Source organism: Aythya ferina, assembly GCF_964211825.1.
Source record: "Aythya ferina genome assembly, chromosome: Z".
Classification (NCBI taxonomy): domain Eukaryota; kingdom Metazoa; phylum Chordata; class Aves; order Anseriformes; family Anatidae; genus Aythya; species Aythya ferina.
Window position 1 is genome coordinate 35,346,240 of NC_140299.1, and position 27,592 is coordinate 35,373,831.

General features: G+C 38.7%; 1 protein-coding gene across 6 annotated transcripts in view; it reads right to left on the bottom strand.

Annotated features, from left to right (window-relative positions):
* Nucleotides 1-27,592, bottom strand: part of BNC2 (basonuclin zinc finger protein 2) — a 351,311-nt gene that overhangs the window by 109,832 nt on the left and 213,887 nt on the right. For all 6 annotated transcript variants that reach the window (XM_084504853.1, XM_084504855.1, XM_084504856.1 and 3 more), the window contains one exon: nucleotides 13,806-13,908. In XM_084504853.1, coding sequence (XP_084360979.1) covers nucleotides 13,806-13,908 — 103 coding nt within the window. The remainder of the gene's footprint in view (nucleotides 1-13,805; nucleotides 13,909-27,592) is intronic.

A 27,592-nucleotide genomic window follows, 5' to 3' on the forward strand; every position in this document is an offset into this window, starting at 1 on the left:
CTTTCCTTTCCTTTCCTTTCCTTTCCTTTCCTTTCCTTTCCTTTCCTTTCCTTTCCTTTCCTTTCCTTTCCTTTCCTTTCCATTTCCTTTCCTTTCCTTTCCTTTCCTTTCCTTTCCTTTCCTTTCCTTTCCTTTCCTTTCCTTTCCTTTCCTTTCCTTTCCTTTCCTTTCCTTTCCTTTCCTTTCCTTTTCCTTTCCTTTCCTTTCCTTTCCAACTCTAGTAAAGCAGGGACGAGGGACCTACTTCACCATATTTTACCGGAGTTTTTGGACACTGTGCAATTCAAAGGAAATTAAGTGGAGTAGATAAAGTAAGGCTAAAGTACTCACTCAACTATTCAAAAGACAAAACATTAAGAAAAATGCTTTTATTCTGTCTATACTGTGAGCAGTTCATAGGTTCAGCTATGCAAATTTACTCATTGACCTAGGACCCCATATTTCTCATTTTGTAGTGAAGAAGGTAATCCAAATTAAAAGTCATGCTTCTGAATGTTTCCATTTTTGGTAAGTAAAAGAAACACAAGCAAATGCTGACAAAAAGTGTACTTTTAAGCTCTCATACTGTTCTTTGAATAGGTAAAAGCATGACATTTTGCTTTTACTGAATATAAGAGAATTTTAAATATCCTAGTTAAAATGTAATTGGAGTTGTAAATCAGAGAATCATAGATCCATGTAGTTCTTTCTAATTTCCTGATCCTAGATGAATATTCAGGATTGCTGGACAGTTGAAAAAGTCTAGTCCTAGGAGTTTCCGTCCTAGGAGAAAATCCTTATTCTCAGCTGATTTGCCTGGCTGTGTAGCACAGAGCACCACGTAAGAGATTCCAGTCAGTAGGTTACAGTGCACTGATCATTATGAATCTCAACACATTTCAGCTCCAAACTTGTGCTCAGCAATATTCCCACTCTTGCATGCTCTCAAACCAGTTCTCTAATCTACCAAAGACAGACACAGTCAGATGGGTACACTTATACATGACAATAAATAGTTTTTAAAACATCATCATATTTCCAGATAACTAGATTTGTTCAAGGATAAATAGGAAAATGAAAACAGAAATTTTCAGTAGTTTGCATCCAACCAATGACTGCGAGTATTTCAGACTCTTTTTATCTAAATAACTGAGCAAATTTCTGCAGCAAGAGAAACTGAAATTGATAAATCAAATATGCAATACCAGCATAAAAAGTTTCCAAAATACTGTTGCAAAAACAGCATGCTGAGTATGGTAGAACAGATACAGTATTATTAATGGCAATGTGCAGCACTGTAGTTTGCTGTTGGTTTTACTGGTGAACATGAACAACTTTACATTTTTCAGAAGATTTTCTTCTTTTTCCTGCTACAGAGAAACAAGTAGCAACTTCTTTCAAGAATAGGAAGTTCTTAGGAATGACTGAAATGCTGGAGGGATGTGCAGACTACTGCAGTCATAAGAGGTGGTCTAAGCTAGCCTCCCTCAGGAAGCAGATTTAACACCACCTGCCACATTGTGTACTGCAGTACATTTCCCAAGTCAAAAAAAATAAATAACAAAAAATTGCTCCTAAAAAAAAAAAAAAAAAAAAAAAAATGTCACGCTTTGAAGGTGATCAAGGACAAGAAAACTTGCCAGTGTCTACTGAATGACTCAAATATTTTTATGGTTTAGGAAATTTTCCCACTCACCCCTTGGCACAAGCACAAAGATGGTGGAGCATTAACATCTATACTTTCTGATCAGTCTGGGCATAAATACAAGCATCCTTTGGTGATTTTCATTTTGTTCCTGTCTTCATTCCTTTCACAATTTTATCCATATTGAAGAGGAAAATTCACTAAGTCACTAGATTTCAAAAGATCATGGAAGGTGAGGAAGTAATTCATATTCATAGGCAAAAATAACTTTTCCTTCTGTCTTTTACTGTATTTAAATGCTAATAATTGAAACCACTTGCAAAATGCATTTAATCTCTGACAGACCAACACATATGTAATGTCCTAATTTACAGCTTGCATGTACAGATGTTCACACTTAGTAAAAGGACACTTAATAGCATTTTAAAATTAAACGTGTGTTGATTATAGGTGTTTCTAACCCAAACAACACAGCAACTGAATTGATAAATGTCTTCATGCCTCACCATGTTTCATGCTCTAACAACATTTTTGTAACAGATCAAAAAAATCCCCAGTACTTCAGTTACATGTACATAAAATAAATGTTATTAAAAAAGTCTGAATGAAATCTTTCATTATTATTATTATTTTTTTTTAAATCTATGATCTGATTCCAAGTTGAAACACTTAGATTGCTACTAGGTTTATGTAGCCGAAAGCAGAACCACAGTTTGTTCACAGACATTGCTTGCTGTCTGCAATTTTTTTTTATCCCTTTGCAAAACTTTGAACCCCATCCAGCTTTGACACACTGCCTCTTCAGTTAATAACTATCAAGTTTCCCCTTGTCTCCTGTCTACTTTTCTTTGAGGCAATTGCGCACTCAGCACCCCGAGATAATAACACACATCTATAAGATAAAAGCAATGGCATTAATGTAATTGTCTGCCTTTCTCTCTTTAGCCTAATCTTTTTTTTCCTTCAGTTTTGACTGCATCTGTGACACCTGTTTTTGTCTCCTCTGATCCTACGACAGGTTTTCCGCTGACAAGGTTTTTGCCTGACAGAGATTCTGCCAGACAAGAGCATAATAAAATATGAAGAACTGCTTGTCAGAGTTTCTGCCAATGCTCACATGAAATAGGGGGAAAAAAAAAAAAAAAAAAAAAAAAAAAAAAAAAAAAAAGAGTGTTTTTTTTTCTTTTTCTTTCTTTCTTTTTTTTTTTTTTTTAAAGGGGCCCTGTGCTGGTCACTTTTGGCCTGTCAGGAAAACAGCCTCCTTGGCCAATTCCTGCAAGCCAAACAGGTGTTTTCTTTTATAAACATAGAAGAAATTGTAAATGAATAAATAAATAAATCTTCTATAGTAGAAAATATGATTGCATAAAACAAACAAACAAACAAACAAACACTTTATCCTAACTTTTACATTGCATAACCTTTTTTTGAAACACAGAATTGACTCTTAAACAAATAAATATAGTAGAAAGCTTTTTCCCTTTGTTGATAGCTAATGTGTTCAAAGGAAAGAGCAATACAGGACCATGCCATTCCATGTTCTCAGAAAAACATCTGAGCTACCTGCATGGTCATACTTCATAAATGAGACAACTGACCCTGGGGACCATGACAAGCAAGATGAGACACATCCTCTTCTCCTCTGCAGGACTTGGATCTTGCTGTGCTTTCTTGTCAGAATATGCATTTGTGCTTGTGTAAAGGAGGATTTCAGGACTGGTGATTGACCTGATATAGATGAATGATGGGAAGGTCCCAGCATATAATTGCTTTTGTGTTTGTTGGTATCATCTGTTGATAAAACCCTGCTAGAGAGAGCAACTACTGACCAATGCATATGCACCAAGCGGCCTTCACTGGACTGGTTCACTGGACTTTCTAGACATTACCCTGCAACCTCAGTCCATTGACCCAGAACCACTACTTATACTCAGGCTCTTCACTGTCTACCTAAGCTACACCACAGGTGTGCCTGCCTGACTTCTGGATGTTCCTCAGACCCATGTTGCAGCATGGTCTCTAGCCCTGTCTGTGACATAACCTTTTTTGTTCCTGTCTGAAGCCCCCGCAAGGACCCTTGGACTGACTTAAAAAGTCTAAAAGCAGAGGATCAGGCAATTCCAAAACATTGGAAGTCAAGCAGGTGGGGCAGAAGGCTGGCCTGGCTGACCAGGGATCTTCTTCTGGAGCTTAGGCAGAAAAATAAAATGCTGGACCCTGCTGGAAGCAGGGTCAGGCAACGTGGAAGTTATACAGGTGCACTGTTCGCATTTGTAGTGAGAAAATTTGTGTGGCCAAAGCCCAACTAGAGTTGAAGCTGGCCAGGTCTGTGGGAGACAATAAAAAGGGTTTTTTTAAATATGTGAACAGAAAAAGGAGGACCAAAGAAAACATAGGTCTGCTATGTGATGGGAAAGGTCACCTCACAGACAAGGACATAGGCAAAGCAGTGATGTTTAATGCCTTCTTTGCCTCTCTTCTACGCTCATGATGGGCTTTGGGACTCAGGGTGCCCTGAGCTGGAGGACCATGATGGTGGAAATGATAAACTCCCAACCAACCCTGAATGTGTGCGGGATTTGCCACTCCGCCTCGATCCATAAAAGTCCATGGGTCCAGATAGGATTCATCCCAGGGTGCTTAGAGAGCTGGCGGATGCCATCGCGGGACCTCTTTCAATTATTTTTCGATGGTCTTGGGAATCTGGAGAGAACCCAGTAGACTGGAAGCTGGCAAATGTTGTACTAATTTTCAAGAAGGGCAAGAAAGAAGACCGTGGCAATTACAGGCCTCTCAGTCTCACATCGGTGTCTGGTAAAATTATGGAGATCATCCTTGAAGTTGTTGAAGCACACCTGGGAGACAATGCAGTCCCAGTGGTTCACGAGGGGTAGGTTCTGTTTAACAACTTTGATTTCCTTTTATGATAAGATCACCCATCTAGTTGATCAAGGGAAACCAGCTGATGTGATCTTTTTGGATTTCAGTAAAGCTTTAGACACAGTTTCCCATAGGATCCTACTGGACAAAATGTCCAGCATACAGCTAAACAAAGACATCATACGATGGATAAGCAATTGGCTGACAGGCAGGGCTCAAAGGGTTGTGGTAAATGGGTCTGCATCACTCCTCTTCAATGTTTTTATAAACTGTTTGGATGTAGGAATAAAAGGTTTTTACAGCAAATTTGCCGATGACACTGATCTTGGAGGAATTGTGGACTCTGTTGAGGGTAGAAAGGCCTTACAGAGAGATCTGGACAGATGGAAGAGCTGGGCGATCACCAACCACATGAAGTTTAACAAGAACAACTGCCAGGTCCTGCAACTGGGATGGGGCAACCCTGGCTATACGTACAGCAGGAGTTGACTCCATGATCCTTATGGGTCCATTCCAACTTGGGATATTCTATGATTCTGTGATTCTATGACTTGCTCCCTTCACCATGTCTGAGGCTGGTGATATACCCTTTTCATGGTTCTGCCCTCCCGGATCAGACCCTGGGGGACTGTGTCCATGAGTGCAGACATGGTCTTTGCTGGAATTTTCCTTGGCTCACAGTTCAGACCCCCTTGCTGGGCAGCCCCACTCTTGCCACTTGACACATGGATTGACAGTACCCTTCCTTCTATTACACTGGCTAGTCGTTCACCTGCAATCTTTCCCATCTCCTAGTCTTCAAAATCTAATATCTCCTTCCTATAAACCATTAACACCTCCCCTTAAAAATGGTGAAATTGAAGCCAACATATATTTTACTGGGACTAACACCACCTGACTGACATACTGTATACAATGAGATAGCAACCTGGTTGGTAGTTATGGATTCGTGGGCAGAATTTGGAGGATTTCCATCTTAATCGAGCTGTACCTCAAATTACATTGGTGATTCATAAGTTCACAGAAAAGTATAGGTTGGAAGGGATTTCTGGAGATTTCCTTGTGCAGCCTTCTACTGAAAGCAAGGCCTTAAATCAGGTTATCTAGGGCCCTAAGTTTGTCAATTTGAAGGTTCATTATTTACAGTGAGGGATATTCCACCACTTCTTTAGAACACTTGCTCTATCTTTTATGCAGCCTTGCAAATTGTAATGAAAATGCAGCAGGCACAGACCACCTGTTAACACCATTCTGTTAAAGTGGAGTACTGAAGCATCATTTTACAAAGGCAAGAGCATGGTGATGTTTAAACCTGTGGTGGCACATGGGTTCAAGACCATGAGATGCTTTCTCATGTGTGCTAAACCCACTCAGTCTTCTGAGGAAAACTTCCTGTCCATAAGTTGATGACAGCTGAAGATGTTCAGATTCTTGGAAGACAGGTTCATACAGCTACCACTGATAACATCAATCTTTCCTACCACCACCCCTCAACCAAATAAGACACTTGCAAAGGACTGCCATAAAATTCATGTGCTGCAAACATTTCACAAATCTCCTGTTAAATATCTCTCAGAAAATTTGATTGTAAACTGTTAGAATATAATTAGAGAAGTCATTGAGACTCATATTATAAATTCTTACATTATGTTTTCTATTTCTAAAATCCAGATGGAAATGGGATAGTAAAGTAACATTGTTAAATTAACCTGAGACAAGTTTCCTCATAATGGTGCTACAGCTAAAGACAAAATTCTTCCTGGGAAGTAATAAATAAATAAATAAATATATGAAATTCATTTGAATTTCACATTTGCAAAACAGAAAGCTGAAGTAAAATTACCCGTGGTATCATCATTACTTTGTAACATCTGAAAGCACTATGAATTTTTTATTCTTCCAGTCAAATCCCATTTTAACCTTATGAAGCTATATAGAATGGAGTAGTAGGGTTTGTTTCATTTAGAGCTCTTTCAATTTGTGTTCTGCTTAACCTACTGAACTCTAGTTAATTAAGACGTTCCTATAAACAATTAAGCTTCTTGTAGGATCGTTAAGAAGATATAAAAATTTATGATGTAATAAAGTGTAATAAAATGATAAAGTGGTTAGTACATCACAGTAGTTCATGTGCAGCAGTATAGTGTTAAAAGAGACAAGTATGCAGGTACTATGACCTAAATGTCCTGAAGAACTGTGGATGCATATCACAGAAGAAATGTCACCATTGCTGCCCCAGAAATCTGCTGGTGATTTGTACCCTTATGGGATTTATCCTGCTCATAAGGGAATTACCCATCTAGTTCCAGACACTTTTTTGCTCCTGATGTTATGCTATGTAGTGAACTTCTTATCGTAACACTTAAGGGGCAAGATAAGGGTTTTACTGACTACCTTTTCAAAAAGTGGCCTCTACTATATCTGGAAAGAGGGATTCCAAGTGCTAATAAAAATCATTGTTTCTCTTGCCTTTGCTCTATTTTGTGTATAGCAAGTCTATTTTTTTCCTTACTCGATTCTCTCCTTAGGGAGAGGGCAAGTTATCCGAGTTAACTCCTAACATTTTAGTCTATGTTATTGGGTGTACTAAAGGAGATGAAACCTACTCTGTAAAAAGTAAATCATTTCAATAATGATGGGCAGCAAATAAGAATATCTTGCTCTTTTTGTTACATTCTCAGTCTAAACTTCTCTGGGCATTGTATAGCTAGTCTAGGTAGATTATAACTAGAAAAGTGGTCTTATGTATATTTCAGAGACTAGGAAATTGATGTTCAGGGAAGCAACTTGAGCAGGACTGCAAAATGTAAGGCAACAATGGAGATGGATAATGAATATTATGTTTTCAGTTTATATTATCAGGAAGATAATTGACATGGGCAGAGAAAAGTTGTATCTATGATGCACAGATTTCTGATTTTTTCCTAAAACACTATTCTAGAAACAAGTTATTCTTGCCCCAAACTTTGTGTCTATCTGAGCAACTTAACACATACGTGAAATGTCTAGAAACATCATCAACAACAACAACAACAACAAAAAACATGTTAAAACTCACCCAAAAAAAGAGAGAGCAAAGCAGAAATGCTGACAATTCCTTTTTAACCATTACAGAGAATTGCTTATTTTTGTAGCCACTTTCCTATAAAGTATACCTGCAGCAAGGTGGTAAATGAAGTTACACAGAACAAGACGATATGGTGCCCACCATTCATACAGACAGAAGTTTTGTACAAGTCTTTCTAGATGTATATAAATCTTGTATGGAGATACGTAGACACTGTAAACAATTTCATGGTATTCTTTCAAAATGGGGCTGAGATAATTCACCTCCAAATCTGTTGCTAACACAAAGCAGTCTGACTGTCTGGTTGCAAACAAGAGTTGCCAATGAGCATCTGATAGTTTTAATCCCTGTTCCATGAGAGTAGAGTGTTATTAGACATTTAAGATTTTCATACAATAAAATACAATGAGAAAGGGCTTCACTTTGGGGTGTGAATATAGACCAATTCAGAAGAAAAGGGCGCTATGCTTCAGAATGGGTCATAGTCTGTTCAAGGCTTACTAGGCTTTGGAGCAGTCCTCAGCTGACTGTTTAATGTCTGGTTGGGGTAATCTCGTGTGACCACATCCAAGGGATATTAACATTTTCAAACCTGTGAGCCAGTAGAGTCATGAGAGGAAGATATAACTTCTTCCTGATTGAGTCAAACATTATGATATCCTGAGAGTGGCAAGGAAGAAGAAAAAAAATAATAAATCTGAATGGATCCAAAGTGTGTGTGAACATACAAGTTTCAGAGACTGTGTTTTTCCCATGGGAAAAGCCTTCCTCAGCACCTGTGAATGGTAAATTTCTATGAGGACTAAACACTTGACCATGCCGTTAAGTAAGTATCAACTGAATACAAAGATAAAAAAGAAAGTATTTTTATTTGATCTTGGGGCAATTATTTCCTTTATGTCACCTGTATCTGTCAGTTGTATCTCTTTTGCCCAGAAAAGCTGTGGATGCTCCATCCCTGAAGGCATTCAACACCAGGTTGGATAAGGCCCTGGAGAACCTGATCTAGTGGGTGGCATCCCTGCCCATGGCAGTGGGGTTGGAACAAAATGACCTTGAAGGTCTTTTCCGACCCAAGCTGTTCCATGATTCTGTGATTCCATGACAGACCTTTGAAACAATATTACTTGTCTTGGATGCCCTAGTGCTTGGCTATTTTCTTTTGCTTTTACCTCAGCTCAATTTGCATTAAAGATGATCTCGGACTAACCCATGGCAAACCCTGCATCACATCATTCCTACCAATATGGCAGGCTTTAAAACCAGATACTGGGTCAGACTACCCACAGGATAGTAGATTGGAACTTCTCTGTGCTTTACGGACCACTTTGGGAATTGCTGATGAAAGGGAGGAAAAGGAAAGACACAAGCAGGAGGATGGACTTACAAAAAGAGTTTACCAGTAATGAATCAGGTAAATTTCCTGGAAGTAACTGAGTAATGAAAAATATGTCTCATCCTTCAGGGACAAAAGGAAGTTATAACATGGTTTAAAAGGTTTTTGTTGGTAAAATACAGGAAAAGACAGACGATCTAAAATAGTTTTACTTATGAAGTTATGAAGAGTTGGCCTTTGCTATCAATGAATTGAGATAATTTCTTTGCCAAAAATCTCTATGTAACTAAAAAAAAAATAAAGCTGTAATGTCCTCAAGTCTTTTTAAAGCATTTTAAAGAATTAACTTAGCTGAAAACAAACTAAAAAGTATTCTTGTTATGCGGAAGTTTTAACTCTTTTTTAAATATTATGAAACAACACAAAAATAACCCTTTATTTTACCACTAAATTATAACAATAGGATTATATTTCCACTTTCCCTTTTTAGTGTTTATTTTCTGTTATCCCACTTTTAAAGTAAAGAATAACATGGCAGTTCTGCCAGCTTTTAGAGAGACTCTAAGATCTGTAACATGTTTTGATTTTGTTTGTTTTGTTTTGTTTTGTTAGTGATGGCCCAAACCTGGATTTCTATCACTTGACAGTTTTAGACTGTGAGAAATGTAGAAACCATGCTCATTCTTATTTCAACATAGCTCTCCTCTTCTACTGCCGTGTAGCTCACATTTAAAATCTAAGCTTTCTTCCTAGATTGAGCCCATTCAGCAACTTCAGGGTAAGGGAGGAATGGAATTTCTAATATATCCACAGGATTCTTCTTTCTCTCTATTTATTTGCTCCTTTTCTTCCTTTTCTTTTCTTGTATTTCACCTTTCTTTTACCTGACAACTTCACCAATTACCATGTAGAAATCACCACTCAGTCATTTGGAAAGAACTCACAGTCACATCATACATTTGGGTTTCATGACAGAGTATTCTCCACTTTTAGGTGGTCATTGTTTTTGTTGTTATTCTCATTTACAGCACGCTAATGCATGCATTATAAAAATAGTGGAAGCAGAAAACTTCCTTCACAAGACAAAAGTAACTCACATGGTGAGTCTCTGAGCATAAGCATTCATTGGGTATGAGGCTTTAAGATGGAAAGGAGTAATGGATTTGCCCTGTGTGATTAAATCTCCTAATGTATATTCTATCTAAACTTCAAGAAACTTAATCTCAAACGTATTTGAAAAAATGGCCTGGCTAAGCACCCGACTGGAGATGGAACCATATACAGTTCATACTCTGAGGTACTCATAGAGGTACTAAGGAGTACTTGAATATGTAGCCCTCATTGAACTGTGCTGATTGGCATGATGCAGAGGAAAAGACAGCAAAGATTGCTAGACAACTCTGGGACAAAGATCACTAGAGTGACCACCAGGAGAAGAAGGGAGGAGGACAACAAAAATATTCACAGAATACTTCTTTGGTAGAACAGATTGAACGGTGTGAAATTGAGATAGTCCAAGAATGCATAATATATCAAAAAGATCTAAAAGACATTGCTGCTGTCTGATGTCTGATTTGAATTTTATCAGTGATCAGTTTGAGGGTATGATACAGAACTAGCATTTTTAATTTTCTCTTTGAAACAATACACTAGTAATTTCAGACAAGTTTAATCAAATTATTCTTTTTCTTCCCCCCCCCCCTTTTTTTTAAAGTCTCTGCAAAGTCTGAGATATTGAAACAAAAAGAAACAGAATGAATGTCATAGTAGTTTTAGAGTGCTATGATGTATTTCACCTCAACACAGTCTATTCATCCAAATCCCTCAAAATATCTATAGTTTCACACTAATAATAACCTATTCCCCATTATGTACAGCAGTTCTAGAGAATGTTATGATACTCTATGCAGTTTTGGGCTTCAGCCTTAAAAATGGTAGTGGTAGGATTACCACTATCATACAGGGGTGCATGGTCAAAACTTGATAAGCTGAACTTTTGCAAACAGAATCACTTATTTGACACACACACAAAAAAAAACTTTGATGAATCTTCTCAAATACAGACATCCTACTTTGGCACCTCCAAACAGATAAAAACTGAACTTGCAGGCAACTATTCCTTTCAAGATGTGTGCAGCTCATTTCATCTGAGCAAAGAAAAACATAATAAAGATGAAGGAAGCAGGAATAGCAGCAACAACAACAAAATAGGACAGTAGATGCTAAGTGTAATAATATTGTTGTGGCTTTATGCCTTTTCTTGCCCACTCCAAAAATTTCAACATTTTAAATGGCAATTGTTAATATTCATTAACCCTGCACAGATTAGTCAAGTAATGCATGAGAAGACTAAGTTCTAGGCCATTTTTTATCAACTGAGTTAATTATGATCCTAGGTTATTAGAACCGAATAAGCATGTTACTTCCTGTTGGAAACACCTATTCTTTGATGATTACATTCAGTAAAGCACTACTCCATATGCTAAGCATTTGAGTTAAAATTCATTGATAAAAATCAGAAGGTTCTTAAATAAGAACCCTTATTTAAAGCAGCAGAAAATAATACTTTCATTCAAGGAGCAACTTCTGAAAGTACAATGCCAACACTTTAAAGAAAATCACTTCTGAACAGCAACTTGATTCAGTCATTTTAAAAACCATGTGCTACAGTGCAATGAATTGTTCAGTCTACTGAATGTAGCTGTCAAAATTCTGGAAAAAAAATTTAAGATCAAAAATTCACATCACAGTCTCCAGGAAGTAATTTATAAGTCTGTGCTTTGAGAACTCATATGAAACATACATCTAACTAGTCTTGCTCTGCCATAAAATGTAAATACTCTAGATGAATGTACACAAAGTGTACTAAAAAATAAATAAATCAGAGCATTCTTTGCTCAGTGCAGTAGTAAAACAAAAAATCAGTAATAATATATAGCTGTATTAAGTTATCTACTTGGAATGTTAAGTGCTCAAGAGAAAGTGGTGCCTCCAAGGTACAGGAGAAGGTGATGCCTCCATGATTATAACATTCACCTTTCTAGTTTCTGTACTTGTGAAACAGAGCCCTGTGGTTATCTCAGATTACTTTTACATTCTGATTTTGAACTCAACAACCTCACAGAAAAGCATTTATCAGCATTTAAAAATAAAAAGCATTTATATTATTTATTTTAAAATATAAAAAGCATTTATATTATTTATTTTAACGTATACTGGTTAAAAACAAGAAGTGGGATACCCATATGTGAGATTCCAAGTGCACTCCTTCTTTCTATTACTCAACAGGAAGACACCCTGGAAAATAGCTAGATGAGTCTTCCCTACTGTGGATAAGCAAAACCTCAGATGCTGATTCTACACAAAACCTGAAGTATGCCTGAACTTCAGAATTTTGTGAGGTTTAGTAATCCTTCCAAGAAATGTCAGTCTGGTTATATTGTGGCTGAAGATATTTTTCCAGGAATTAAGAGGGGTGAAAACAAGGATTGTCTCTAGACAATCGAGTACATAATACATTTGCAACCAACTACCATATGGGTGGCATTATGCTATTGTTAGGCAGGATGTACATACTATTATCAAGTATTATCAAGTGACACAGGACTGAATCATACTTACATTCCTGATTTTTTTTTTTTTCCAGGTATGTGAATGTTTTAAAAACTTCTCTGGCATTCTTTTCTGTTGAATTTGCTGAGCATTCACACTTGTAATAAGTCAGCAGTCTCAGGCAGAAATACACATAATCATGCACTAAGTAAGTAGAGATCAAGTCCATGTTCGAGGTACTAAGCTTCCAACCCGTGTCTCACAAATAATAAATAAAATAAAATAAAATAAAATAAAATAAAATAAAATAAAATAAAATAAAATAAAATAAAATAAAATAAAATAAAATAAAATAAAATAAAATAAAATAAAATAAAATAAAATAAAATAATAAAATTCATAAAGTATAATGCACTGATTGTCTGCTGGAAGGGGAGAATGAAGATTGTGCTTGCTTAGATGTCAATAGCCCAGACCATGAGAAGAAATCTTTAATTTCTTCTGCAAGCATAGTCTTTCTGTTTTTGTTTGTTTGTTTGTTCGTTTGTTTGTTTGTTTTTATCCCCATCTTAGGTATTCTCCTTTGCCATGTAATTTTTTATTCAGCTCTGTCTTTCTCTCTCATATATATCCATATTGTCAAGGAAAATGAAAGTGAATGCACAAAATATATTTTATATATTAATAATATTAAAATATTATAATAATATTAAAAAAATATTTTACTTTTCCTTCCCACAAAAAAAATACACAAAAAGAAAGGCCTGCAAGTATGGTTTGATGCCTTACAAAACCTGGGGATTCTGATCCTTCTATTCTTTCTTCACCTACTTAAACATAGGGAAGAGACGTTCAACACACTGATCATGTGTGCATACTGTTACTGAGCCAAATAGGATACACTGCTTTCATTCTGATGTTCTTTCACTCTGAAGTTCTGAAAGGTTGACATCAATATGTCTGAATTTCCATTAGTCTCAGCAACTTATTGGCTGATGCATATTTGTAATATAAACTCTGCTGTGCAACCATATGATAAACCTTTTGCCTTTCTGCTAAGGTCTGATAGAACCACGTTACTTCCTGGAGGCTAGACTATATTTTTGAACCGTACACACGTTGTTGAACACCTGTGGCGTCTATTGCCCAAGTAATCGACCTTCATGTTTCCATCCTAGAAATCATTATAAAAAAACACATATTTGCACAGACCCAGAGTGCACCTACATACCTGCACAGATGAACAGGTATCACTTCTGTCTGTGCCACTCCAGCTCTTAGTATTTATAGAGACTGAGAAAGATGGACAGAATAGAAAAGACAAATGCAGAACAGACATTTCTTACCATGTGCCACCCAGCCATGTTTACACTGATCACAGGTTCTCAGGTTAATCTTCCCTGGCTGAAAACATTCACATGTGCAATTTACCAGTGTACAGCGGATGGCCTGGAAAAAAGAAACAGAAAATACATATTAACATCTTTCTCCCCTCTTGTACAAATTTGTTGTGAGAGCTACAGGGGTATTGTACAGTAATAAACATTCTAACTAACATACAGTAATAACTTCTAACATTCAAAGTATTGTTCATTCTTTTAAGTAGGGATTAATTTTCTTTCAAAAACATATATCAGTATCCCTGAGCAAAGCTTATTCAATAACATATTCTGTTTTTCCGTGAAGACGAATACTTATCTAAAGTGTTTGAAAGAATTGCTCTATTTCCTCTAGGATAAAAAGAAAAGAAAAAAAAAAAGTGCAAAGACAAGGATTCTCTAGGTGTTCCACAAATTTTCTGATTTTGAATCACTTTCCTGAAGGAAAATGTTACTAGTGATGTCTTCCCAAAACAGCACATCAGCTTAATTAAAATGAAGCATAAAACAAGGAAATGAAAACATATAAAAAGGAATACTTTTTCCTCTCCCACCATGGTATCCAAAGGTTATTCACAATTTTCCTTTAGGAGCTCTCATAATGTGCAACTCCATTACATCAGAAAGGAGTCATGGATGGATTTGATGTTTTCCTAAAACAGGGTAAAATTATGGTAGAAGAATAGGTCTGTCTCATAATACATCTTGTAACTTTACTTTTCTTCTTCAATTTTTGCCAATATCTGGGCCTAACACTTCACTTCTTAGCATTCTGCATTTGTCAATCATGTACCATAGAACCACAGAATATCCCAAGTTGGAAGGGACCCACAAGGATCATTGAGTCCAACTCCTAGCTCCACACAGGACAACCCCAAAATCAGACCAAGTGTCTGAGAGCACTGTCCAAACAGTTCTTGAACTCCATCAGGCTCAGTGCCATGACCACTGCCCTTGGGAGCCTGTCCCAGTGCCCAACCACCCTCTGGGTGCAGAACCTTTCCTTAACACCCAGCCTGACCCTCCCCTATCCCAGCTCCATGCCTTTCCCTCGGGTCCTGTTGCTGTCCCCAGAGAGCAGAGCTCAGCACCTGCCCCTCCACTCCCCTCGTGAGGGAGCTGCAAGCCACCATGAAGCCTCCCCTCAACCTGGGCTGAACAAACCAAGGGACCTCAGCTGCTTCTCATACGTTTTGCCCTATAGACCCTTCACCGTTTCTGTAGCCCTCCTTTGGATGCTCTCTAATATTTTATGTCCTTCTCATACCATGGTGCCCAAAATATACGTAATTCTCTCTTTTGCAAAAGAAGGAATTATTTCAAAGCAGTGAAGCTAAGATGCCAGTCACATGCAGAGATCTAAAATTTGCTTATATAAAACACCTCATTAAAATCTTCTCTCCCTTTCAAAAAAGATTTCAAAACCTACACAGGTTTACTTGAGAGAGGCTAACTATAGTCACAGAAAAGCAAATACAAATTGAATGGGACTTTTTTAATGTGTAACAGATTTACGTTTTTAAATAGTGTAGAAGAAGACCTCTGCACTTCAAACTGCTACTAATAAATCTACGGCACACATTTAGATGTAATTTTCATGGAGATTTCTGAGACATAGAGGCTTATTCTGATCATTCACAGATTAACAATCTACTGTAACTACCAGAGATGCCAGGAAAAGATATCTCTATAGATTTAGATGCAATCAATGATTACACAGGGGCTAAGGTGGGGGAAGGGTCCTTAGCTCCTATGGCCGCAGACATACTGAAGCATTGTGAATTCTCTTGCATCTTCCAAACAATTAACACACCCCCATACACACTCCATCAAAATCAAAAAACAGTTACCTTACCTATATCATCTTAAAGAAAATTACATTCAACATTAATTTGCCCAAGCTAGATTCCTTGGTTACTGACAATAGAAAACATCCGAATTTATTTTGTTTTCTCTCTTATCTATCTGCATCACACAGCATTTAAAGCCATTTGTACTTCACCAATCCAATTAGAACTTGTATTTCTCCAATAAATTTCTCATACAGGTGTCCTTTTTTTTCCCTGTCTTAATAGTTCTTTTACTACCTTTTACTCTCAAAAACCTTGCAAGGGAAAAAATACCCTGCTCTATTATGCCTGACACTTCAGGGCCTCAGTCCCAATGTCACCTGTCCAATTACTCATTAGCTAGGTTATAAAACACTGCTGTATGTATGCGTGATTAAAAGAATTAGCAATATGAAATATAAGGGTACCAGAGTGCTGACCGTGCAAGAATAATATATGTGTTTGTGGGATATGAGGAAAAAATTCTCCAGAAAGGTCCTGTTTCATGTTCAATAGTTTATTGATTCAATAATATATCAGGTCTCCACCGGTCAGTAATGGTGTTCTTTCTCTAATATGTTCATTAATTAATGAACTCTGTAAGTAATTGTACTGCAAAAAGAAAGAAGGCCTTACAAAAAAGGATTTTTATGTTACCATAAAAGGATTTCTCCACGTTTTGAATTTCTCCACCAGTGTGACAAGTATTTGCTGTACAGTATGTATAGTGTGAGTAATATCCTTACAGCATATGTACACATACTAGATGAAATTGTGTCATTTGGTAGAGTTTCTTTATTAAAGCTCATCCTCATCAGCATTTCCATTAGACCTCTACATTTTTTTTTTTTTTCTTCCTTAGAGGTCAACAGGTTGCCTGTAAAAATTGGATTCAGCTTGAACCTGAAATACAACGTTTCAGGCTAAGAGTGAATTTTATTACACACATTCAAAAATGATCTATTTAGCCATTATAAATTATGCGATGGGGGAAAAAGAAGTCTAGAGGTTTCACGTTTCTTTTCCCAGAGTTAAAGAGGGTATTGACAGTGTAAAGTGTTGAAGGGCACTGAGAAACTAGTAAGCTTTCTATCTTTTATACATACCCTCCAAAAATTCATCCAAACTGTACAGAAACATGAAAAAATCTACTTGTTCCTCAGATAACTAAATCCAAGAAGTCTTGTATCCAAGAGTTTTGTATTTTTACTAAGCAATATGGATTGGCATGAGAAACTCTGAAGACAAATAGCATGGCCCAGACTTCAGCCTGGCCTTACTTGGCTGCTTTTCCTGCAAAACAGATGTTGATGCCAGGTTGTAAACTGGTATCAATACTTTCCCAGCCCATCATGGAAAATCCCATGCATACTTCTCAGTGATTAGGATAACTCCACAAACTGCAAGATGCTCATTTGGGACTGAAGAAACACGTATTCTATTCCATATTCCTATACGGTTTTACGCAAATCACTCTGTAAGCCTGATACCACATTCCCTAAACAATAACATGATACAGTGACAGTAAATTGCTGCTGTCAATGTAAATGCAACATAAGTGATGGAGGCTCTTGAAAATCTCAAGTAGACTTTAGTCCTTATTTCAAAGATTCATTTTTTCACTTTACTCGGTTAATCCAGATCACTACCTCAGATCACTACAATCCAATACCAAACCAGTGTAACCCTGTGGAGAGAAGATTCCAGTGTGTGACAAGTGTATGTTCCTACACACACAGAGTGTAGGAACAGAGTGTGCATGAATGAATACATGGACCTTCACAAATGCAACCAACATATGTATGAGACTTGCAAGGATGTATATCTGAATTATTAACAATATCTTTTTTTTTCTTTCTTTTTTTTTTTTTTTTTCCCCCAATAGCATTTAATTAACACATATGAAACACTAAGAGCATGACAGGATCAGGAATGACCCAGAACAGAATGGGAAGATGAAAGTATTGTGGATTCATCTAAGAATTCAAGGCTTTTATGCTGTGCCTCCACTCCCCAGTGGCAGCATTTTAAAGAAGAGAGAGGATAAAAGTCCAGTAGCTGGTGTGCTTGTAGGTAGCAGCATGGATTGGCATTAGCTGTGATTGGACATCTGTTACTCCTTAATTTGACAGGGGTGGGGTCTGGAGGGTTGCAGAGGTCTGGAGAAATTCTGCAGCAGCTAAACATTGTAGCCATTGTTCAACCCTGTTAGAAAGTAGGTATAAAAATTCAAGGGTGTAGCAGAGCTAAACTTTTGCCAGAAAAGTGCTTTTGAAAGAGTACTGCTAGGCTTTCCAGAAGCCACCCAGAGTTAATTCTACTTTTGTAATGTGTCACTAAAAAGTTAATGGAACAGGGCACTATGTGTACGACACTATGGTTTAGAGATGGAAACAGAAATTTTTCCTGACTAAGCCTTTTCTCAGAAACTCCTCCAAGAAAGACAGACAGAAGGAAAAGTAAAGAAACCAAAAACCTTGAATAGAGAAACAGCAGAATCATCACATGCAGGCTCCCCACATTCAAGGGGATAGGAAACCATGTATTCAGAGGACAGCTTGCACACTAAAGCCCTTAGCCAACCTCTAAAACATGGTTTCCTGTAGCAGCTTGAAAGGTGCCATGGCGTTCTTCCACACTAACAACCTGCAGATAATAGCAGTTCTCAGATATCTTTATACGTCCCTTCCATGGAGCTCCTCTCATAACACTTCTTGCATGTATACCAAAAATACAGTGGCCTTTGAGGATATTTTATAATAGCAGTGGATGAAATGGATTGGATTGCAATAGAATTGTTTTAAACGATTTAAACAACTGATTCCTTAAATCTTAAATTAATGCTATTAAGGCTTAAAAACAAAATACCATACACTAAAATAAATTAAAGGTTTTATCACAGAATCACAGAACTGTAGGGGTTGGAAGGGACCTCAAAAGATCATTGGGTCCAACCCCCCTGCCAAAGCAGGTTCCTCAGAGCAGGCTGCCCAGGTAGGCATCCAGACGGGCCTTGAATATCTCCAGAGAAGGAGACTCCACAACCTCCCTGGGCAGCCTGTTCCAGTGCTCCGTCACCCTCACCATCAAGAAGTTCTTTTGCATGTCAGTATGGAACTTCCTGTGCTCTAACTTGCAGCCATTGCCCCTTGTCCTATCCCCACCAACCACTGAGAAGATGTTGGCTACATCCTTCTGTCCCCCACCCCTCAGATATTTATATACACTGAGGAGATCCCCTCTCAGTCTTCTTTTCTCCAGGCTGAACGGATCCAGGTCTCTCAGCCTTTCCTCATAAGGAAGATGCTCCAGGCCCCGTATCATCTTTGTGGCCCTCTGCTGGACTCTTTCCAGGTGATTCCTGTCTTTCGTCTATCGGGGAGCCCAGAACTGGACACAGTACTCCAGGTGAGGCCTGACCAGGGCAGAGTAGAGGGGGAGGATCACCTCCCTTGACCTGCTGGCCATGCTCCTTTTAATGCATGCCAGGATCCCATTAACCCTCTTGGCTACAATGGCACAGTGCTGGCTCATGGTCAACCTGTCATCCACCAGGACCCCCAGATCCTTCTCCTCAGAGCTCCTCTCCAGCAGGTCATCCCCCAGAGTGTACTGATACTTCGCGTTGTTCCTTCCCAGGTGCAGGACTCTACACTTGCTCTTATTAAATCTCATTTGGTTTCTTCCTGCCCATCTCTCCAGCTAGTCCAGGTCTCACTGAATGGCAGCACAGCCTTCTGGCGTGTCAGCCACTCCTCCCAGCTTTGTGTCATCGGCGTACTTGTTGAGGGTAGACAGTATTCCCTCATCAAGGTTGTCGATGAAGATGTTGAACAAGACCAGGCCCAGCACAGACCCCTGGGGAACGCCACTAGTCACAGGCCTCCAGCCAGACTCTGCTCTGCCGATCAACACCCTCTGAGCTTGGCCAGTCAGCCAGTTCTCAACCCACCTTGCCATTCACTCATCTATCCCACATTTTCTCAGCTTTGCTAGTATAATGTCATGGGAGACAGTATCAAAAGCTTTGCTAAAGTCAAGGTAGATGACATCCACTGCTCTCCCCTAATCTTCCCAGCTGGTGATGCCATCATAGAAGGCAACGAGGTTGGTCAAGCACAACTTCCCCTTGGTGAATCCATATTGACTGCTCCTCATAACCTTCTTCTCTTCAAATTGCTTGGAGATGGCATCCAGAACAAGCTGCTCCAATACCTTTTCTGGGACAAAGGTGAGACTGACTGATCTGTAGTTTCCCAAATCCTCCTTCCTCCCCTTCTTGAAGACTGGAGTGACATTGGCTATCTTCCAGTCTTCAGGCACCTCACCCATTCTCCAGGACCTTTCAAAGATAGAGAGTGGTTCAGCGATCACATCTGCCAGCTCCCTTAGCACACATGGATGCATCCCATCAGGACCCATGGATTTGTGTGTGTTGAGCCCACTCAGATGCTCCCGAACCACTCACACATCCACCAGGGGGGAGCCCTCCATTTCCCAGACCCTTTGTCCTATTGCCAGGGGTGAGGAGTCCAGGGGGAGTGTCCTTGAAGCAAAGACTGAAGCAAAGAAAGCATTCAGTATCTCTGCCTTCTCAGCATCTCCTGTGACCAGGACACCCCCCTCATTCAGCAAGGGACCCACATTATCCCTAGTCTTCCTCTTGCTGTTTACATACTTGAAAAAAACCTTCTTATTATCCTTTATCTCTTTTGCAAGCCTCATTCTAAGTGGGCTTTAGCCTTCCTCGTCACTTCCCTGCAGGCCCTGACAACACATCTATACTCTTTCCAAGAGGACAGGCTCTTTTTCCACATTTCATAGACCTTCCTCTTCCTTTTGATCTTATTGATGAGCTCCTTGCTCATACACGCGGGTTTCCTGCCCCCCTTCCCCAATTTCCTATTCTTCGGGATGCACCAATCCTGAGCATGGAAGAAGTGCTGCTTAATTGTAGCCCAGCTCTAACAAGCACCCTTGTCTTCTAGCAACCTATCCCATGAGATACTCCTAAGCAGGTCCCAGAAGAGGTCGAAGTTGGCTCTTTGGAAGTCAAGGATAGCAATCCTGCTTTTAGCCTTACTTCCTTTGCCTAGTTCCATCTTGAACTCCACCATCTCATGGTTGCTGCATCCCAAGCTGCCCCCAACCTTCACATCCCTAACAAGGCCATCCCTGTTGGTAAGAACGAGGTCCAGGAGCACCCCCCCGCCTCGTCAGCTCCTCCACCACCTGTGTCAGAAAATTGTCCTCAACACATTGTAGGAACCACTTGGACTGCTTGTGCCTGGCCAAGTTGCTTACCCAGCAGATGTCTGGGTAATTGAAGTCCCCCCATGAGGACCAGCGCTCATGATCATGAGCAGCTGCTCGTAGAAGGCCTCATCGGCTTCCTCCTCCTGATCTGGAGACCTGTAGTAGACCCCCACCACCATGTCTCCCATACCAGCCCACCCCTTAATTCTTACCCACAAGCTCTACACTTGTCCTTCACCCTCCCCCAGCTGGAGCTGGGCACACTCTAATTGTTCCTTCACATAAAGGGCAACCCCACCCCCTTGCTTCCCCAGCCTGTCTTTCCTAAAGAGGACATAGCCCTCCATGACTGCGTTCCAGTCATGCAAGCTGTCCCACCACACCTCAGTGATCGCAAAAAGATCGTGGCCCCATGACCAAACACAGATCTCAAGCTCATCCTGTTTATTTCCCATGCTCCGTGCATTGGTGTACTGGCACTTTAGGGAAGTAGCAGGTGCAGTTACCCCTGTGGGGATGCAAGAAGAAGATACTGGATGGGGGATTGGGAACGGTACCTTCTCTGAGGAGCCCTCAGACAATCCTATGGGAGAGCTCAGAAGTTTTTCCCTGTCTTCAACAGTAACAGTAGTGACGACTTCCCCCAGCCCTTCTCTGTCACCTTTAGCTCCCCACCCTTCCCCCAACAAACCAAGGTTAAAGCCCTGGTAATCAGCCCAGAGAGCTTGCTCCCCAACACACTTGCGCCCCACTTGCTCAGTTGGTGTCTGTCCGTAGCCCACATAACCGGCCTCTCAATGGATGGCCCAAGATCAAAATACCCAAATCCCTGGGCCAGACACCACCCCCTCAGCCAGTCATTTACCTGTCCTGTTCTGCTCCTTCTATCTGCATCCCAGTCACCAAGTGGGAGGACAGAGGAGAACACTACCTGCAACCCCAATCCCCTCAACAACCTCCCCAAAGGTTTTGCAAAGGATGCAAAGTCCTTTTTAATATTCTTTGTTTTTCTAATAGCAGCTTCCCAGGATCCAACCTGAATGACTACGAGAGGATAGTAGTCCTCTGGTTTAATGAGTTGTGGCAGAGCCTTCCAAATGTCTCTGACACGTGCCCCAGGAATACAGCACACTTCTCTGGCTAGGTTATTTGGGCGGCACATAGGAGACTCAGTGCCCCTCAGCAAGGAGTCCCCAGTCACCAGGACTCTCCATTCTTTTTTTGTGGCACAGATTACAATGATAATAATTTATAATTGACAATGAAGCATTCAGAAATATCCTGCTGCTCTGTTTGAGATATTCTTCCTGAAGAATGCAATCCATAAAGAAAGAAACATTGAATACTATTAAATCATGTGGCCTGCTACACCTATGCATAAACTAGTATGGATAATATTAATATATGTTATTCCTGACTTCTGTGGGTTTCCCCCAGACCAAGGATATTCATTAGTTTGGGTGATTTAATTATACAACAAGTAAATATTATTCACATATTAATAGAAACAACCAATGGATAAATCAATCTGTCTGGCTGTTTTGCAGAGTTTCCACAAGATAGGAAGCAGTAAGCTATCATGAAAAGGATCACAGCAAGGGAGAAGGAGGAGCACGTATAAAGAAGAGGCATGATACCTCCTCTGGAGTTTTGCAAGTTACCACAAAAGACAGAGAAAGTTAAAAATGATGCAATACTTTGGAGAGACTTACTTTTACAACTTAGTTAATTCTGAATTTTAATAGCTGGTCTAACAAATAATTATATTAATAGCCTTATTTTATTTCGTGACAAGGCTCCTACAATGCTGTGAAGCTAAATATCTTACTGAAGTTTCATTCACATTCCATACAGTTGGCAGGGTAACAGATTCTTGCTCTTGATGTCCTTTCCTTGTTTTCCTGTTGTGCAAAATGTCTCTAAGAAATGTCTCACATCAATCCATGATACAAGGGACTGCTGTGCACCTAACCAGATGGTGGAGTCAACTCTACTAACTTTATTTGCATGGAAGTTCCATCTACCTGATGGAACTATCCTAAATGCCTATCCTAAAGCAGATGCCTGTCCAGATCCCTATCCTAAAGCATCTGCCACACATGTGTTTTATTGAGCCCACACAATCCAAGTCCACCACCATCAATCAGAGGAGCGCAAAAGTGAGGATGATTTGGTTCCATGTTGGTGAAAACTTTTTAATGAGAATCCAGTAGATTGATGCGTAAGTGCAGTTTCTTACTGCTTCATTAAAATCAGTAGGACTCTACATGAGCATGCACTCTGCACAAATGTATTAGTTTAGTATTAGTGATATGGTTTTGAAACATAAACATATATACATAGATTTAAAATTTAATTTTTGTGTAGTGTGGTAATTCATGAGGTCTATAACTTTTAGTAACAAGGGCAAGAGCTCTACATACTTAATTGACAGAATAAATTGTTTTATTTATTGTTTAAAAATTTAAAATGTCTAGTCATTTGTCAAAAGCTGATTTCAGTGAAATGAAAGTAATTATTGGGAAAGTAAAGTGCACTGCTTGCAGCTTATCTCTCAACTTTAAGAAAAGAAATGTGATAAATGCAACCTTTTATTTCTAAACTGTTTGTTTTTCAATTGTATATTGCAAATACCCAATATCTAATTTTGAACTAATATTTTATTGAAAGTAAATAACATTGTTATTGGGAGAATAATTTAAAGACATATAGCAGTTGATTTTGAAACATCATGGCATAAAAAAATAATCATGCAAAGTTAATGAACAGGAGATTGATGAGAGACAGAGACCCATTTTTTTGTTGCTGTATGTGACTCCTGAGAAAAAATATAAGAAGCAGCAGACAACAGCTAAGTCTTGCACGTAGTCTGACATTTTTTCTATGGAACATCTTCTTTGTCATGACAATTTTTCTTACCATTTCTTGGTTATAAATTGAAGAAGATAAAGTTTGTCTATATAGGTCTATACTGTATCTCAGTACAGGATTGTACCATACTACAAATTTAAGTTGATTTTTTTATTATAGTTTTTTATGACACTTATATGCTCTTAAACAGCACTTAGAATATGTGTGACCTCCGTTCTTTACTCCTGTAGAAATCCCAAGAAAAAAAAAAAAAAAAACAAACAAAACCCTCTTCTTTCATCAGTTAAGTATTGTTTTTAAAAACACCACAGCATTTTTTATTTTTTATTTTTTATTTTTTTTTGCTGTTAATAGCAAAGTTCCCAAGGAATTCATAGTGTATTTAATAGCTGGCAAATCTGAAGTACAACAGAGTTTGTTTTATATTAACACCAAAAGGAGGATTAGTTGCATACTGGCATCATTTAGGAAATGCCCAAGTTGACCCTCCCCTAGTAAGCTTGGCATCATGGGGAATTTTTTGTGCTTTATAGACCACCACAACACCTAAGTGAAAAGATAACCAAAGCTTGGATGTGGGCAATAAAAAAATATACTTCAAGCTGGGTATTATGACTGTTTTTTATATTTGGGACCACAAACTTGTGTTCTTATTGAATTGCTGGCACATTTGACAGGCTTTGGAAAAATAACTACAGATGTTGTGGGCTGCCAAATACATTCATATTTCATTGCTGGCAGATAATTGCACCTACAAAGTTATGAGGCAATCACTATGTGTCAGACCTTGGGTAAATTTCACTAATCATTTAAACCTGTTAGCATTAAAAAATCTGTGCTTCGGAATGTTTAACTGGCGAAAAACTGTGCTGGTTTGGAGTCTACATAAATCAGTGTATTAGATCCTAAAGTTAATTTCGGGAGAAAAAATTCCTTCTCAGGAAAACACATATAAAAGAGAAAGAAAGAAAGAAAGAAAGAAAGAAAGAAAGAAAGAAAGAAAGAAAGAAAGAAAGAAAGAAAGAAAGAAAGAAAGAAAGAAAGAAAGAAAGAAAGAAAGAAAGAAAGAAAGAAAGAAAGAAAGAAAGAAAGAAAGAAAGAAAGAAAGAAAGAAAGAAAGAAAGAAAGAAAGAAAGAAAGAAAGAAAGAAAGAACTCATATAAAATGATACAAGCAGAGAGACAGAAATCAGTACATCTTTCCTAATTAACTGGGGTAGAAATGTGTGCCATACACTTTCTACAGGGTATACATGCAGCAGTATTTCTCTCTGTAGGAAGACCTAATGTCTTCATCATGAAATTCTGATACAATTACACTTTTTAAAGTCATCTACAATTTTACATGGATAATTTTGCAGCCAAAACACTGGGAAGAAAGAACAACTCAACTCTGATCCTGTGCCTGCCACTCCTACAGAGGCACTGTATTGATTAAGTCACTTAACCACTCAATTTCAAACTGCCCAATCTGTAAAAAATGGGTAATGGTATTAGATACTATTTTCAGAGATAAGATTAAGAAACTGCTCACACAACACAATGAACTATGAGAATAGATAGTAAGGCAGAAGTTTGAAGCATATCATTTCGTCTCTTTGCACAAAAAATATATATATGTATTTTTTAAATTATACTACATTAGAAAAAAATTAAACTTCAAAAAGGAATAATTAAAAAAAAAAAAAAGAATTACTTTGAAGGCCCTAGAGAAAATAATCTTCATTGATAGATGACCACTTTAACATGAATAATTATAAGCTAATAATGTGTTGCTCAAAACAAAAAAAGAGTACTTGGGAATATGCTTATAATCTGAGCAGTTTTAAACACCCATACAGTGCAATGAGGCTTCTCATTTCTCCCCCATTTGAAGATAGTCAAATAGCTTCTGAGTTGCTAACTGCATTGCAGTATTTTATTAGCAATTTTACATCACACTAGATTAGTATTGTTTCTTACTTGTATTTATTTTCACTAATACAATTTGAAAGGTACTAATACTGTTATATTTCTCTGTGGCATTCATGAAAACAGTTACTAATACAATATGAAGGGAAAGATCCTAACAAGATAGAAAGCTATTAATAGGATAAAACAGTTTTTCATGAAATAAGAACAACCTAACCTTCAAGCATTTTATAGAAACATTTTCAGTTCTTCTTGAGAAAGTTGTAAGAAATGAATGGAGACTAAGAAAAGAAGGAAGAATCAATCAATCAATCAAACAACAACAACACGACATTTGTAATCATAGAATCATAATGCTTGGAAAAGACCTCTAAGGTCATTTTTTTGCTGTTAATAGCAAAGTTCCCAGTGAATTCATAGTATATTTAATAGCTGGCAAATCTGAAGTACAACAGAGTTTGTTTCATATTAACACCAAAAGGAGGATTAGTTGCATACTGGCATAATTTAGGAAATGCCCAAGTTGACCCTCCCCTAGTAAGCCTCCCCTAATTTAGTCCAACCTTTAACCTGGCACTGCCAAGTCCACCATTAAATCATGTCACTAAGCATGACATCCTACATCTACATGATTTCTGAAGATCTGCAGGTATGGTGATTCAACTATTTCCTTGGGTAGCCTGTTCCAATGCCACACAACCCTTTCAGTGAAAAAATTTCTCTTAATATCTAACCTAAACCTCCTCTGGTGCAACTTAAGGGCATTTCCTCTTGTCTTATCAATTGGTGGTTGGGAGAAGAGACTGATTCCCATTTTGCTATAGCCGTCTTCAAGGTAATTGTAGAGTATGATGAGGTCTCCCCTGAGCACCCTTTTCTGCAGGCTAAACAGCCCCAGCTTCCTCAGCTGCTCTCATAAGACTCCAGGCCTTTCACCAGCTTTGTTGCCCTTCTTTGGACAAACTCCAGCACCTCGATATCCTTCTTGTAGTGAGGGGCCCAAAACTTAACACAGTATTCAGGGAGCGGACCCATCAAAGCTGAGTGTAGGGAGACAATCATTTCCCTAGTCCTGCTGACCATGCTATTTCTGATACAAGCCAGCATGCTGTTGGCCTTCTTGGCCACCTGAGACACTGCTGGCTCATATTCAGCTGGCTATCAACCAGCATCCCCTGGTCCCTTTCCACTGATCCCTTTCCAGCTGCTCTGCCCTCAGCCTGTAGTGCTGCATGCGGTTGCTGTGCTCCAGGTACAGGACCCGGCACTTTGCCTTGTTGAATTTCATACACTTGACCTCAGCCCATTAGTCCAACTTATCCAGATACCTTTGCAGAGCCCTCCTGCCCTCAAGCAGTACAACACTTGTGCTTGACTTGGTGTTGCCTGCAAACTTACTGAGGGTGCACTTGCTACCCTTGTCCAGATCACTAATAAAAATATTGAAAAGAACTGGCCCCAGTATGGAGCCTGTGAAACACCATTTGTGTGGCTTCCAGTTGGATATATTTGTATTCACAGCTCTTTGGATGTGGCCACCTAGCTGGATTTCATTTAAGTTAAGAATCACTATTAACTTCTTCTTCTAGTACTTCCAAAACTGGAAACCTGTACCAGCGAATGCTACATAGATTTTTATAGAGAAAACAAACACAGCTCAGAATAGCTCTATCTTTTTCCTGCAACTTTCTGCAAGCCACATTACTCCTGATCCTACTCACTCAGCTCATAGTACTGCCAACAGGATATTCTACAAAGACTGTGGGTACAATATGACCCTAGATTTCTATAGCATGTAATACAAGCGTAAGGTTTCCAGAAATCAAAAGCAAAGTTCTTTGCCCTGAAAAAAATAAGATTGACAAGAGCTTCTTTGCTTAAAATTTGA